The sequence below is a fragment of the Pipra filicauda genome, unplaced genomic scaffold, assembly GCF_003945595.2.
Source record: "Pipra filicauda isolate LSUMZ 115617 unplaced genomic scaffold, ASM394559v2 scaffold489_size442543_pilon, whole genome shotgun sequence".
Lineage (NCBI taxonomy): Eukaryota > Metazoa > Chordata > Aves > Passeriformes > Pipridae > Pipra > Pipra filicauda.
The window spans coordinates 361,388-378,696 of NW_024104630.1; the positions used below are offsets into that span (position 1 = coordinate 361,388).

Genomic DNA, 17,309 nt, shown 5'->3' on the forward strand with positions numbered 1-17,309 from the left:
TTTAGATGCTTTTTATTTCAAGATAAATGCTACCTTCTTTGAATACTTTAAAATCTTATAAGAAATATGTAGAAGTTAAGGACATAATTTCTATGTAACAATGACTTGAAAAACTGTGGTTTTAAAAAACAATCTGAAAGGCAAGGAGAAAAGAAAAACTTGGCTGATTCCTTTGAAGAAGAGGTATTTTTTTCATCTGATTTAAGATCTTTTATCAGTCAATTTATGATGCAAAAACATAAACACAGTATTAGGCTCCTGATGTTTGGCTTGTGACAGCCCTGGTGAACATGAAATGATCACCAGTGATGTCACCAAAATTTCAAATGGAAAATAATTCTAAATAAGCTTTATTTGTTAAAGCAAGGGCTGTTGGATATGGTTTTGTGCAACTGCACCTTATTTATAAAGCATTTACATTAGCATTTACATTAAAGAACCAACTCCTTCTGCAGGTCTATGCAGGAGTGTTCAGAAACAAGGGGTCGTTCGTGCATTTGCAAACGTGATCACAATCTGTCATTTGATCCTCCTGCCAAGCAGAAAAACCACGACACGCTTCCAAGGTCTGCACATCTCCCATGTTTGTGATGGAGCCCTTCCAGAGTTGAAGGAATTCTGAGGTTAACTTCCCCCCCTGTCTCCTTGCCGCCCCAGCAGGCTGGGGTGGTTTGCTTGGAATTAGTAATTTTATTTTTTTGCTCAGTGACCCAATACTGGAAAACATTTCTGGGCAGGACCCCAACATCCTGTCAGCTTAAGATAAAGCCTTTTTGTACCATGTAGGATCTGGCATTCCATCAGCACAAATTACTGGAGAGGCTTCATAAAAAAGGAACACCTATATTTGTGAACTGGTGCTAATTCCACATCTCCCTACTTTTGACAGGCTGGAGAGAAGTGAAAATTATTAGCCAAGTAAATTGACTGAAAACTTGATTAGCAGCTGGCAAAAGACTGAAGATGAAGCTCAAAAACCCTCAAGGACACTGGGAAAAATAATCAGAAAAGTGAAAATTCTTACGGTTCAGCTGTTGTAATTTTTCAGGTAAATGCAGAGATTTTGTATCTCCATAGCTAACCAAAGAACAACCACTGCCACATAGTGCAAAGGGAAAAAAGGGGAATAGAGACTGACAGAATGGATGTTCCATATCCCAAGCTTTAAAATGTAACTAATTATATTATAGCCCAGAAGAAGAGACACTCTTCAGGTTCAGCTGTGACTTGATCTGTAATCATATTAGAGCTTGATTGTATAGAAGAAAAACTTAACTGCTCTGTTTTTTTCTAAATTTGCCCTACTTAAATGAATTAAAACAAAAATATCAGTATTTTCTTAGTCATTCCCCTACACAGAGGAATACTCAGTCCAAGGCCTTTCTATACTCCTCTGCAATAATTTGCCTCCATCGGTTTTGCTTCAACAATCAATACTAAAAAAAAGTGAAACTGAATTTCAGCCAAACACAGGCAGACTTTCAAAATTAAATGGACAACATACAATGGGGAATGGGCATTTTTCATTGCAATGTACTGTAAAAGAACAGAAAAAGTAGAATCTAATATCTTTCTACACCATTCTAAAAAATATAATTTTTAAACTAATAAAACAGGATTGTAAATTTAAACATTCCTAGCTGGCATCAAGCCACAATCTTCTACATCAAAATATAATAATAAAAGATAATTCTCTTGTTTATTTAAACAGAAATCTTTGCTAATCATGGGAAATGTCTTTGTAATATACTTGTGTTCCTATCGGTTTAAAGAGTTTGTTATCCATGGAATATTACAGACAAAAATGGACTATAAGTATTTTCAAATATAATTTGCCATATATTTTGAAGAAATACCACTAACCATATTGCAGCTCTGAGGTAATACTCTGCATAACTAAGCACCTCCCAGACCACGTGATCAGCTGGGTTTGGAACACAACAAATCCTACGACTTCTTTAGGTTTAAAAACATTTAAATACATTTAAAAACTGCTTACTTTTCTTCAGGTGGTTGTTCTGCCTCATAAGATGCCACCTTAGGCCCTGTACCAGCAGGTTTTGCTGCCCTTTGTCTTCTCTTCCTTCTTGGAGCTGTGTCAGCAACGCCTGGGCTCCCCAGGAGAGAGGAATCCCTTCGCTCCGGTGCTGCCAAAGGGAAAAAGGACCAAAGCTAAAAAGAACTCAAATACGAAACACCGCAAGACAATCCATAAAATTTGGTTTCTTTAATTAAAACCTCTATACTGCTAAGATGGGCTCAGATCTGGGAGCAGTTTGTGTCAAAGCAGATGGCATAAAGGGAAATTCAAAGAGACTAAATTTAAGCTGGAAGAAAAGCTTCCCTTGATACCTCTTTGCAGTCAGTGGACAGCAAGAACTGGGTAATCTGTCTAGATTTTCACTGACTCCTTCGCTGAGGCTGAGTAAAGTAGGCTTTGTCCTTGTTCATTTACCTAAACTATGATTTCTTACCTGGTTCATATTTAACATGTACCATGTACATTCATAAAATATGCATTATCCACACTTAAAACACAATGCCCTCTCTGCTTTGACGATTACCTCCTTGAAGCTCAAATCTCAAGAAAACCAGATCCTTCCTTAAGCCAAACCCCCCCTAAAAAACCGCTAGTAATGCACTAAGAAGTTACGTAGATATTTTTATTCCAGCTATCAACATCTTGTAGCATATTTTCATTTGGTATGCTTGCTTTAAAAATAAAATCCTTAACTACTTATTATTTTCAAGACAATCATATCCATAACAGCACAAATTTCAACTGAAATACATTAAATAATAATGTGGTGACTGAGGCTGATGCTGTTATGGTAACTTCCCTGATTATTACTTTCTGTGCAATTTAGAGAGGTTTAATCTTGACATGGATGAAAGATGCCATAATTTTGAGATTCAACAAAAAAGGTTCTCACAGAAAGTAAATAACGAGTCCTGTTTCTTCATTCCTTTCACATCTACTGAAAGTGAAATAGGAGGATAATATACAACCCACAAGTGGCATTTTCAGGGTTTCTCAAAAAAAAAAGTGCTTCTGACCAAGAACACTGTTAAATTAAACAGAGGCTCCAGTGCTTACAAAGAAGGACATCCTGAACATTTAATAATACTAAATATTTACCAGCATGCACTATACCACATCACAGATATTTGTAGGGTGACAACAGGCATATTTCCACAGCACAAGTTTAATTAACAAGTTTCAAAGTCCAGTACAGACAAGACACATTCCCACAATAAATGCTGGAAAGGGTTAAACTACTGCCTAGTTCTCCACACTGAACTTTAACTAGATATGCTTACTTTTCCAGTGCTAAATGTTGAAAATATCTTCATGATAGTTACTGTTTACATGCAGCATGTTGGGGGTAGTATGTCTAACATCTGCACAAACACTATTTTATTTAGTCCAACACCACTGCCTAAAGTTGACCTCTTCATAATTAATACATATAAAACAGTTTACTGTCAAGAACCCAACAAACTTGAACAACTTAACTATTACTAGCTCTTATCCTTTTTGCTGTTCTCCTCCCACACTCTCTACTTTGGCCAAGAAGTAGATCCAGAGGTTAACCTCATACACAAAACCTACATTATGCTGGTGTTAGATAAAAAATGTCTCTGTTGTGACTTGTGTAATATGCAATGGTGATCATGGCCCTCATGCTCAGCATTGTTCTGTTGTTTAGATACAGAACAAAAACAATTTAAAAGAGAATTTTTTCTCTTCTTTCTAAATAAGAATTTTACTTTTAATATCACACACAAAAAAAAAGTTTCTCATTCAGATAGCCCAGAATGCAATCTTACGAACAGCAGCAGACTGGCTCACAGGTGACGACTGACCACCACAGGCTTGGGGCTTTTTGTTTTGTGTTTCATTTCTTTTAAGCCAAACTCCTTGTTAAAACTGCTAATGAAAAGAGGGCATATACTTGAAGCATCAGCATAAGACTTTAAACACACACCCAGTACTGCTGCCCTAAAATAATTCCCATTAATGAGTTAATTTATAGTACTTGTGTAAAGGCCAAAGAAACCTTCAGCAAAATATTATTCATTGCTCAACACAAAATCATTGGGAAAAATGAGAAACAGTCTGAGATGCAAACCTAGTTTTTCATTCTGAAAATATTTTCTGTCTAAATTTCAGCACCATTTTAAGGAAGTAAAGTTCCTTTACTCCTCAGGAAATTAAATTTCTTACTTTTATATTATGTAATGCAATATGAATGATTATTACACCTTTGAGAAGAATAGTAGTAGTTTAAATACAGACAAGAGTACTGTTTGATGAAAGCCTGCAGTTGAACCACCTAAAACAAGCACTGAACAAGAAAAGAAAATGCTCCCAATAGATAACATACCTTCTGCAGGTGAGAAACTGCAAGAAGCAAAATTGAGGAGAGCAAGAAAGGGAACTGTAGCTCAAGTACTAAAAGATTATTTGTGCTAAGATTAAAGACTTTAAATAAAAATTCCTGCTGTATTTTTTTGTTGTTGTTTTGAAAAAAGTGATATTATTTGGTGGGCAGTGGGAGTCTTCAAATAAGATAGAATATTCTAGAAAATAACTGGAAACTAAAAATAACTATTGTTTGTTTGGAAGACTCCGGATGAAATTAAATCAATACAGTCCTACAATTGTTGGAGACCTGGAAACACAACAGGTCTTTAATATAGAAAATGCCAGGACTCATTCTCAAGGCATTTGGTAATATACCATCACCATCTCTGAAACTACAGGCATTCAAAATTAACTTCTGTAGCCTAGTTAAAGATGGGCAGTCCACCTAGATTTTAAAAGAGATTTCTGCATTATTTTACTTTGATATACAGGAGTCAATTGTTTAAAAAGAAATACCTGCCAATCTATCATATTCACTTTTTAGTTTGGAAAAAAAAGAAGACCCTATGCACCTTTATTCTCTGTGTATCACCACTTGTAATGAAAATTCTACAGTTTTGACTTGTCTAGGTAATAATGACAGTGCTGTCCTCACAAACAGGATCCATCTCCTCTCAGTACAATAAAGGACTTAAACCAGCACTAGAAGTTTTGCCATAAAAAATGTATACAGAGAGCAAAGCAAGCAAAAAAATGAGTAGAAGGCTTCAAAATTTGAGCAATTTGATTGTCATCAATGACCCAGCTTCACACAGACACAATACATACCCTTGATGTCCAAATTGTGAAAGATGTACCAGTGGCAAGAAAAAATGTTGCAACTCATGAGATTTTACCCACAGGAAACAGACACACCTTCCCTTCTCTTCACCTTGCTATCATATATTTAATATATAACAAAGGATCCAGTGGATTCAAGGAACATTCATATTTTCAGCACAGAACATTCATATTTAGCTTTGCTCACAATAAAGAATGTTCACCTACAAAAACAAAAAACCCAAACTTTGGTTATTACTGGAATGGAAAAGGAAAGATTTATCAAGGACACAGGCATTCATCCTCAAGGAAAGCCTTTATTTAAAATTATCTCCTGTCTGGGAGATTTTATCAACAGCAGCACAGAACTGTCAATTTTAATTTCTCTCCTGAATGAAAATTTAGCTTTTTTGTCACAGTAGTAAGGACTTATGAAAATTTGTTCAGATTTTCAGATATTAATGCTATTGTAGGTCCCCTAAATTTCTCTTAGAGCAGAATCTCCTGTTTGAATTCTGCCTAACTCCAGGCACTTTGTGTTGCTGCACAGAGTTAATCAACTGGACTTCCAAGTTCTGCTGTCTGCCTTTAATGAAGCTGATGATTTATCTTAAAATCAGCACCAGTGGTAGATAAACTAGGCCAAGAGGTGACAAAGTGGTCACAAAAACATCACCTGAAGAGCCCCAGAACTGCCTGTGACAGCTGTTCCTCAAGCTACCAGAGAAAGAAAAAAAAAAAAGGGAGCAGAACCCATCACTTTAATCCCCGACGGTAGTGTAATTTCAGCAATTAGGCCTTTTCTCAATCCCAGCCTAATTCCTGAGGGATCACCATGGCTGATTATAATTAGCATCTCTTTGACAGTCTCAGCAGAGCCTTCTAAATGAATGGGTATGGAAATTAACATCTCTCACTGGTGTAGGCAGTATTTGCAAAGTGGGATTAAGTCATGCTTGACAGGCAATTTAGGAAACACCACTTCTACCTACGCTGAAGTTATACTGTGTATACAGATTCTGGCCACAGTAAGGCATTTTTCATAAGATATAGATCTATTTAGATCACTCAGAGATCACAAATTAAACACTAGTATTCACGGTTCGTGCATCTGCTTCAGTGAAAGTAACAGGAATATGCCACTATTATAATTTTAGGAAAACAGTTAGAACCCTTCTGCATTCCCTTTGTTCTGCCCTACTGTATATTTCACCCTTTGTATAAATTTGGGTTTATCGTACAGTAATTCCTGGGGCCGAAAGGTGGCTGAGACTGAGGTTCTATAAATTCTCTGTCAGCAAGTTATTAACATTTATTTTTATAAGGAATATCTCCATGGGAAGTGTTTATGAAGACACATTTTAAAACAACTCCAGCAAAAAGTTTAGATCCAGCCACACTAAATTTATAAATTGTATTCAGTTCAGTAAGGAAGTTTACATTTCGCCCTGCTAGGCTGTATTACCACAGACTTTTCTATTTGCAAAGTCTATTTTTTCCTGATGTCACATTTTTCTAAAAGCTTTTTAAAGACAATACTTTAATAAAATTTAAAAAACAAACAAACAAAACCCAAAAACCAAACCAAACCAAAAACAAACACAAAAAGACCCCCCAAAAAACCCAAAACCAAACCAACCAACCAAACAAAACAAAACAAAAAAAAATCAACTTATTTCAAACCTGCAGGGAAACTTATCATATTATAATATAAATCTTGTTGCCTTACAGTCTCCTTCTCAATGACTATTAAATGGAGACAACTCAGACGTTTATCTGTTGCCATCTCATACTGTCTTAAAACTAAATGGTAAAAAATATTAAGGTAAATTTGACAAGCAAATAATAATAAGTTTGGTCAGGAAGCATGAAAAAATCTTTTCATCTATCAAAATATGAAGGTAAAAAACCAATGCATTTTACATGTATCTGCAGAGACTCTGAAGGCGCTCATTAATTTTAATCACTAAAGCCATGATCTGTAATAGAAATTCTTCTTTTACAAAATGCCTCGATAAGCGAGATTTCAATGAACCATATCCACCTCATCAAATGAGACATTAATTTTCAATAATCCATAATAATGTTTTGCTGAAAATACTTTAGTAATGTCATAGTTTTAAAAAAGTCTCTTGTTATAAACATTGCTAAAGATTATGATTTATCAGTAAAATCTTGAAGATCAGCACATATACACATATTATATATTTATAGTGTCTACAGCCCCTAAAAATTAGTTCCTGCCTTACTGCACAAACAGAAAGTGCTCAAATCTGTCCTGGCATAGGTCAGGTGGAAGCTCCATTACAAAGAGGTGAAATTTTGCAATTTCAATTTTGGTATCTAAAATCTCCTAACCATTGAAGTTGCTTTCCCTGCTTTATTTTCCACGGGTGCTTTGACAGAAGCAGTATCAAAGCTGGCGACTTAGGTGCTGAGGTGGTTTTTACTTAGCCACTCTTTTAGGGACAAGTTGGGCTGCTCACCAACAGCAAACTCCAGCTTTCCAATGATCCACTGCCACTCCAGATTTATTGCATGCAGTTTTAGAAGTCTTTTTTGCACCTCTGAACCTCCAATCTTTTAGAAACTCTGTATTAAGGTTAATTTTTGTGTACCATGGTTGGATGTGCTGTCATCTAGAAAACCAGCACATCCAAATTCAGGCAACAGCACTAAAAAGGGTTAGATGAGCTCACTGTCTTGGGTGTGACTGTTCGCTGCAGTCATTCTCCGGATGTCGCATTTGGATCATCTGAACCACCCAGGGTGGAGGCAGGAGGCTCCTGGACAGCATTCCCAGGAGATGTGAAGCAGCATGCAGGTCAAGTAAACAAAACAACAAAACACACAGACAGAGGAACCAAAAACACAAAGCTTTGGAAAAAATTTCTGAGCTGTGATGTTTCAATTCAATGTGAGGTGGTGGAGCCCAAAGTAATTTCTCACCAGGCATGTAAAACATAAATCTCACTCCATCATTTTTGCTCTAATCAGTTTTTCTGCTGTCTCAGCTGATGTTGCTCAGCCCACCCAGCTGATCCAGGCCCTGGTACCAACAGGGGTGGGCTTCCAAGGATCACCTCTAAGGTTACCCAATATGTCACACAATTTTTATCATTATTATGCCTAACCTCTGATGGTGTGGATGTGGAGCCTGATGATTGAAAATCAGCCCTAAAGAAGAAAGTCAGCAATCATAATTAACATTACTTACCAATTTCAGATAAGTGATTAAGTGATTATTTTGTTAACCTTTATGTAGTCATGGAATCACAAAATCACAGAATGATCTGGGTCATTCCACCCCCTGCCATGGACAGGGACACCTTCCACCAGCCCAGGTTGCTCCAAGCCCCGTCCCACCTGGCCATGGACACTTCCAGGGATGGGAATTTCACAACCTCTATAGGTAATAGTACCACTATTGGGAATGTGAAGGTAAAATAAAATATCTACTTATGAGCACTTTGAAACAGGGCTTCTGAATAAAGACTGAATTAAGACAGCAAGTATCAAACCCCTCAAACACAGAGTTGGAACTATAACTACTCCCGTGGTAGTTTCTTCACTCAAAAGCAGTATCTGGAAATACATAAGGGTGACTGAAAAGATCCATAGACAACAAAGCCTTTTGACTTTATTTAAATTTATTTTGACTTTCTGAGCCCAGGTGTGCCCAGGTGGGCAAGAGGCCAATGGTCCCTGAGCTGTCCCAGCCATGGTGTGTCACAGGCCCAGGGCAGTGCCCGTCCCTGTGCTGGGCACTGCTGGGGCCACACCTCGAGTGCTGGGGGCAGTTCTGGGCCCCTCAGACAAGAGAGACATTGAGGGGCTGGAGTGTGTCCAGGGAAGGGAACAGAGTTGGGGAAGGGTTTGGAGCACCAGGAGCGGCTGAGGGAGCTGGGGGAAACCAGCCTGGAGAAAAGGAGGCTCAGGGGGGACCTTCCCACTCTCTGCAACTCCCTGACAGGAGGGTGGAGCCAGAGAGGGGTTGGGCTTTGCTCCCAGGGAACAAGGGACAGGACAAGAGGAAACCGCCTCAAGCTGTGCCAGGAGAGGATCAGGCTGGACATCAGGAGGAATTTCTTCCTGGGAAGGGTGGTCAGGCATGGAAGGGGCTGCCCAGGGAGGTGGTGGAGTACCCATCCCTGAAGGTGTTCAAGGAATGACTGGACATGGCACTCAGCGCTCTGGGCTGGGTGACAAGGTGGAGATCGGGCATAGGGTGGACTCAATGAGCTGGGAGGGATTTTCCAAGCTCAATGATCCCGGGATTCTGTGACCTGTTCAATTTATTTTTTTATTTCTTTGTGTTGCCCTGGTGCTTGAAGAGCCTTTAGAGTAGCTGGTCTGTCTCCTGGAATTGCTCATAAAATCTGGTTCAGAGTATCACCATTTTGACACACAGTTTATTCACTAACCCCACAGGAATTATGAAGCCAGAGAGATCAGCCTCTGTGTACTGAAGGCAGCCTCAAAAATCAAGTGTAAGCTGCACCCGCAACATCACCGACCCAGTGCCCTGGTGTTCCACCACAGTGTTCTGACACAGATGGAGCTCAGACACTTTGACCACAAAAATGATTTCTTTCTTCATTAAACAATCTTTGAGGAAATCAATACAGCTCAGTGGAGACCATGACTCATGACATCAAAATGTTTGATTTCATAATGATGGTAGTTTATGGTGGATAAATTAGTAACCTCTACCAATTATATTCTACATTCCATTTTTTGGATTACAGATATTTCTACTTCAGGCTGAGAAAACATTTCAGGTGGAAAAAAATCTACAATATAAACCTATTTAAACAGGAATTTTGCTTGCCTGTATTTCACTATATATTTGTAAAGAAGCACAAAAGCTTTGAAACAAATACTTCATTCTGATCAGAAGCTATTTTTCTGCTTATATTATTTACACAGGAACATATATATACAGTCCTGTTTGCTTTCTTTGAGAGAAAAAGATTTAAAGCTTTAAAAATAATCTACTCAGTGACATAAGCCCTCTGTCCTTTATCAACAACACAACCAGCTACATTAAAAGTGTCTTTATGAGTAAACATACACAATTGATGATGGCACAGAGCATAATCCCTCAAAAGTTCACCGTCAAAGAACAAATGTTGAAAAAGCACTAAATGCGTAAAAGGGAAACGGAGCAGCTTGTACATCACTAATATTATCAGAAGCAGTCAAGAGGGGTTACTTGCTCAGAAAGTCACCTTTTATCTGTAGTTCCCCAATTTTAATTGTCTGTGGCTGCAGTAACTAAAAGTCACCATTACAGGAGGCTGCTTTCTAATTAGAGTGATTTAATTTCTTATTATTCTTATATTCAGGGAATATTTGTTACTTGCTGATATTCAGGAAAGACTTGGGTAGCTACACATGGATAAAATCTTCTGGAATCTACAGATGCAGGAGTGAAGTTCAATCATTTTTTTCTTAATGCCACAATCTTCTGACAACTCATATTATGAGTAGTTTCCTAAGGATCAAAGTTACCCAACACACAGAACCTTGCAGTGCAATGAGGGGGGCATGGGATCTGTTCCTCATCCTACTGACTTTGATAAATATCCACACTTTGGTTCCCTGTGTGCAAACCTCAGAAAAGCCCAAGATTTGCCTCAGCATCCTCCAGGCTTCAGTGATAATCACCAAAAATTTGGGGTGAAGCCTGTTAGAATTTGTACTGACTTCTTTTCCACCCACTCTTCTTTCCTTTCCCTGCCTTTAGCAAACTTAGAGACCCACTGAGTATATTGTGGTTGACTGGTAAAAGCAGATCATCACCCAGAAAGTCACTATACAAGGTCCTTGACAGAGTTATAACACAGTTAAAACCCCTTCCTTCTCAAAGACTCTTCCACAAGAAGCTCGTGCCCTTTCCAAATAATCTTGCTGCAGAAGGGATTTTTGGAATATTTATATTTTACTTTTTGTATGTATACACCTTATTCTCCCCCCTTCCGAAATTTAACAGCGTTTAGATCCTTTAATTCTATTGTATATTTTTTAATTTTCTAAAACCAGCTGATACAGTTCAAACTTGGTCATGCATTTCCCTACATTTGGTGTGAAATGAGGAAGTTGACCTGAGGTCTCACATGTCATTCACTAGGAACAAAGTTCCATTTACACCATTATCTCTCTGGATCCATTTATTTATCTTGAAATTAATATAAAGCCTCCACTAAATAAAAGACATACCACAAATATTATCCACAAATTGCTGTCAGCTACCTGTTTTTTTTTTTTCCATGTAGTGTTCCTAAAAGGCTTTTCATGCTGTGAATTTAAAGACAGCTTTTAAGATGTCATTATGGCATGTCTTTATATACAGCTGCCATTAAGGTCTTTATAATGGATTCAGAAATGATGAACATAAAAGATGCCTGTGTCTCAGTCAGAAATGACAGTAATGTTTTTATGGCAGATGCACGGGAACAATCTCGAGCAACATCACGGAATAATTTTGCTTTGGAAAATGCTACAGGTAGTTTTGGCTCCTCTAAGACGTTCTGGGAATATACTTAAGGAACTTTAAAGATCTCAGTAAGTACTCTGAGAGCAGCAACACATTAATATTTATTATAACACTGAGCAACGAATGTGAAATCTGATCATGTACAGGACATTAATATATGATGAACAAAAAATTACCAATTAGAATCAAGAAGTTGGTTTAATTTCTCTTTAGATGCTTTTTAACACTCACAGAGACACATAAGCAGAACAATTTTTATTCTTTATTTATTATTCATTGTGGATTGATTGTAAAACTTGTGGCAAGATCCCAGACCTGTGTTTAAAGTCTGACCTGTGTTGCTTTTCCTCTCCAGGCCCCTGGACTTCTGCAGGGCTCTCTTGGTCAGGCTGAAACTGCAGTGAGACAGGATCTTAGCTTCAGAAGATAAAACCTACACCATTGAAACATGTACAAAATACCTGGATATTAACAAGCTGGAGATACTCAGGGCAATTTTAGAGGGCAGTGGTGAGGGTGAATGGCAAAAGACCATGGTCCCAAGTTAATCAAGACGACAGAGATGCACAGCCAGGATGTAGGATGAAGTAATTGTGTGGTGTGACGGGGAATGTCACAGCAAGACTCGTTATACAGACCTGGCTTTGCTCTCCTGGGATCCACTGATTCTGGGACAGTCTTTCCATATGGCAGAAACTCCACTCCTCAGTAAGAAAAAACAGGATCACACCCTAAGCTGTGCTAATGTTCCATGTTTCCTTCTCCAGCAAATGTCCCTGCGAGTCACCAGGGCCAAGAGGCACCAGGGAAATTCTTTATTAAAATGGGGATGACAGCGTTTTGATCACCTAAATCCACTTCATAACACAAAATCTAAATGTTCAAGCCCAGGAAACATGCTATTTTCTCATGATAAAGTGTCTTACTACTAAGCTTTACTGATATGCAGACTAGACTTCTGCAGGGGGCAGCTGCCTGAGGAATTACTGAAGGGTAGAACACAGCTTGCACTGGCAAAGCTTGGTGCAATTCCTCTCCATCAATATGCAGTGATTCTGAAAAAGGATTGATATCTATATAAAGGGATACTTTATCATTGCTTAATATTTTATGCAAGCTCAAAATAACCATGTGGAAGAAAAAAAACATTTGAAGTATTTTGCAATTTCATTACACTGGGCAACTCTCATGCCCCTTTACCATCAAAAATTCATTTAAATTATTAAGGGTCTGTGGAAATTTTAAACACTTCCTGACACTTCTCCAAAACAACAGCTACTGTAATGGTACTGTTTGATTATAAAAAGTAATACAGTCTCCCTGTGACTAAATAAAGCTTAGAGAAAATGGGACTTAAATACAAAGAGTGTAAACACACACTCCTTTCCCCACCACAACACAACAGACTGATTTAGTCTGAAAAGAGTTTTTCCTTTGGCACATTCCTTCAGGAAAAAATATCAAGGGATGATCACTGTGATACAAACTACATACTAAATTGCAGGATGAAATACTATAAAACCAGGATGTCTTCAAAGAAAGAACGTTAGTGGGTTATTTCCAGAAAAATTTGCTGAAAATGTTGGAAAGTATGAAAGACTTTATGACATTCACTGAAGAATAAAGAGAAAAAAAAGGTGTTTCAGGCTACAAAGACCTAGAGAATTAAGCTCACTTGCAGCAAAGGCAGAATAAGGTCACTGGGTTAAGCAGCTGATGTGTGAGATGGCAGAAAGCCATAATAATGTTCTATAACCAGAAAATATTGTATAGTTTGATTTTTCACTCTTTCCAAGAAAAAAAGAAATGTACAATAGATAATCCCAGTATGACATTTTCTCAAATTAAAGGCTCCATCTTATAAGTACTCCAGCTATCCTAAATAGTGCTATCTTTGACAGCATGATCCTTAGAAAAAACAATGTTGGTATTATCTAATGCTGGAATTTTTGCCTTTAACTAATATTGTTTCTAACCATCAAAACACTTGTCTAAAAAGATGTTTAGGAACCTGTCATTTTCTCTTATTGGAATGGATTAATCATTATTACACTGGTATACCTAACTAAAAAAAAAAAAAAAGAAAAAAAATTAGATCACAGAGAGTTCCAAATAAGACATTTTAAAAAATGTCAGAATAAAGTTCAAAAACACAGAAAGATGCATCTAATCTTTGTCCATACTTTCTCTGGGGTGCACAACACCCTCTTTGTTGGTCAACAAAAAACACATTAAAACATCCAGGACTGGGCACAAAATGCTGATGTGAATAACGGCTGCTCAAATGAGTAACACTTTTATTACATATTCAGAACTGAACACTCTGGCTAGAGTAAACCAGAGAAGCCCCTCTGGAAGTCAATGGAGCCATAATGAATTATGCCAATTGAGAATTCAGAGTATTATTCTGGGGTGGTTTGCTGGTGAAATACACAAAACAAAGCAAACAGGATAATTGCATGCTGGGCATGAACATAGTCTTTTCAAAGTGTATTTCCTGAAAAGGCAAATGAATAATATCACTCCCTGAGAAACACCTGGAATCCTTCTTGACCATTTCTTCTCTAGTAAAATCTCTACATTCCAGTTGTGTAGTTTTTTGTTAAATTACACAAAACAGTCTTACAGACTGTTTTCCTCCCCCACAAGCTCTGGATTAGCAGGAAAAAAAGCACCACCATGACTATCCTGCAAAATATCCATTTTTAACTCATTAGCACACGATACCTACCCCAGAATGTGAAATTCTATTTGATACAAGAAAGCTTTCCCAACCTTGGAAAAGCTGATGAGAGTTTGGGAAGGACATTCCTGGATGCCACAATGGGCTCCAAGTCCCTGGACTCCCTTTAACCGGCATGGTCAGGTAACAAGGCAGTCATTCCAGAGCCTCTTGTTTTGGTAGTATAAAAAGGAAAATGCCATGTACCTTCATTGGAATCCTCACCTCAAAAATACTTCCTCTAAAACAATTTCTAATGATAACAACTATTTTAACTAATAACAACTGTGTTGATCTAGTTATCCAAAGGTATCTAAGAAAACTAAAGCCATCTCCTGTCTCCCAGACATGGATTTTAAAGTTCGTAAGGCCCGTGTGCCACAAGGGGATGATTTATTGCAAGATGCAAATTAAAATATCAGTGTATTTCTGAATGGGAACAGAAGCAGCACAGTCCAGCCTGAGCAACCCAGGGGCACAAAAGAAAAAAAAAGCCAACTTCAAGCTCACAAAAGAGCTACGAAATCCCTAATCTGTACCATGAATTTAATACATTATCCCCCACCAGAAGACAGGAACTGTGGGTTTGCCCCTTGCCCCACTAAGGCACATCTCCCTGTGCCCATTCCTTTCACTCCAGTTGAACAGAGACTTGCTGGAGGACACTCTCCTGCCCAGGAAGAATTTACCAGACAGTTATTTTAAAGCAACTTTACGTTGTTCATGCAGAGAAAATTCTCCTCAGTAGACTAAACATACAACCTTAGAGCTTTAGAAAACTATTTAATGTGTTTTAGCCATAAAATATAAATATCTCCTGCAAGTGCCAGCTTATCTGGATTCTCAGAGCAGCTCTTCAATGTTTGTGTCACTTCAAAAAATGGAGGAAGGTTGGCACAGTTGGCCTTTCTCTGCACACAAAAATACCTCCAATGCACATAAAAGTACTTACAATGGGGGCATTTCTTCCATCGTTAGTTATCCTGTCTTGGGGGATAAGCAGGGAAGCAATAAACCATCTCCTCTTCTGAGCTGTCCAAAACTTAACAACAAATATCTTCTTGAAAGTCCAGCATGGGGCTGAGCTCTTTTCCCACATAAGAGACATGAAAAGAGGAAACAGCCTCAAGTTGCTCCCAGGGGAGTTTTAGATTGGATATAAGGAATAATTTCCTCACAGAAAGGGTTGTCAAGCACTGGAACAGGCTTCCCAGGGCACCGGTGGAATCACCATCCCTGGAAGTGTTCCAAAAATGTATGGATTTGGTGTTTAGGGACAAGGCAGTGCTGGGTTAAGTCTTGGACTCAATGACATTAGAGGTCTTTTCCAGCCTAAGTGGTTCTGTGTTTCCATATTTCGATGATTCTATGAGGTGGACAAGTCCCTCCTTCTCTCAGGATACAGTGAGAATGATGCTTGTTCCCAATGTAACACGATTTTCTGCGTATTATTTTCTCAGACTATCAAAACTTAACTATGCCACAAAGCTAATCAGGAAATTCTCAGACATTAAAACGGCTTTTTGATGTTCACATGCCCAGAAAGATAGTAGGTATCATAGGTTTCAAAAGAGATGTTGGAATTTTTTGCCTAGCGTCCCGTTTTTCCCATCACACCCCACCCCCTCCGTTTGTTTCTTCCGGGATGGGGGAGTCAGGAGGGAGTGGGGGACGGAGCGAAGCCGCATGCGCTGGGTAGCACGGCAGCGGGAAAAGGGGAAGGTTCCCCGGAAGCGCGGTGGTGGGGGACCAGGTTGGGGAGTCTTTTGTCCGGGCCCCCCCCGGACACAGCGGGATGGGGAGGTGGAGGCGGGCAGTGTCGGCCGCCTCCTTTTCTTTCCTGAGAGGAAGCGTTGTTTGTTTTTTTTCCCCACAGGACACCTCGAAGAGAGAGACCAACCCATCTCTGAGCGAGCTATTCTGCCTCCGGGACTGCCTGTGGGAAAAAAGAGCCTTTCACTGCTGGCTGTGAAGCCGTCGGCGGCTGCGAGCATACGTGGCTGCGAGCAGCTGTTGAACTGCCGGGACAGTCCTGCCTCCCTCCCTCCCTTCCCTCCCCCCCCCAACCTGGGGAATTGGGACTTTGTTTTGTTTCTTCTGAAAGTTTTTGATTGCACCATTTGTTGTTTATTCAGATTTTGTTAATAAAAATCTATTCTTTTCCTTTTCCACACTTCCACTTGAAGTTTCTTAATTTCTAAATTGTAATCTTGTTAAACTAAGACAGTAGGTTTTTTCATTAGGCAGCTCCTGAACCCAGTGTTGCAACTGAGCAAAGAACAAACCATCAGTAAGCAGTTCAACAGCCTAAAAAGTGATATAATTCACTCACACAAGAGCACAAACCAAAGGCCAGTCACAGTTTTGACCTTGCTGGTGCTTTGTGAAAATGACTGACATCAATTTCATGATCCAAATATCTTAAAGGTGTCATGAAAGCACTCATAGCCCTTAAAAATTCTCCAGTAGGAATCTTCTAATCCCTGCCCTGTTCCACAGGAAAGGCTCCTGAGATGTTAGGACTCGAGAAAGAGATCTGATTTAACCCTTGGTCTGATGCAGTCAACGTCATCAGCCTACAGTAACTGAGGTCAGCTGCTCAATGTAATGGCTTGCTGTGCAAAACCTTTCATTTCTCTCTCTCAAAAAAAAATTAAATATTATCAGTTTAGGCACAGGCAGGTGGGAAATCAAAGATCACATTTCCATCATTTACAATCTGCCTCCATCTCTGAACACAGGGAAAAGACAGATGTATTCATGTCACAAGTGCCAAAAATCTTTATGAAGTCCTTGGTGGGCAGAAGCACTTTTTACATTTCCCTAAAAGCTATAAGCCTCAATCATTTCTTGGAAATCTACACTAGGAGTTCCAGAAAGAAACACTTCTCTGTTCTCCA

At 38.8% G+C, this 17,309-nt stretch overlaps 1 protein-coding gene across 1 annotated transcript in view; it reads right to left on the minus strand.

Annotated features, from left to right (window-relative positions):
- The window catches only part of XRCC4 (X-ray repair cross complementing 4), a 124,251-nt gene that overhangs the window by 50,505 nt on the left and 56,437 nt on the right, over nt 1-17,309 (minus strand). The window contains exon 6 of the mRNA XM_039386516.1: nt 2,000-2,147. Coding sequence (XP_039242450.1) covers nt 2,000-2,147 — 148 coding nt within the window. The remainder of the gene's footprint in view (nt 1-1,999; nt 2,148-17,309) is intronic.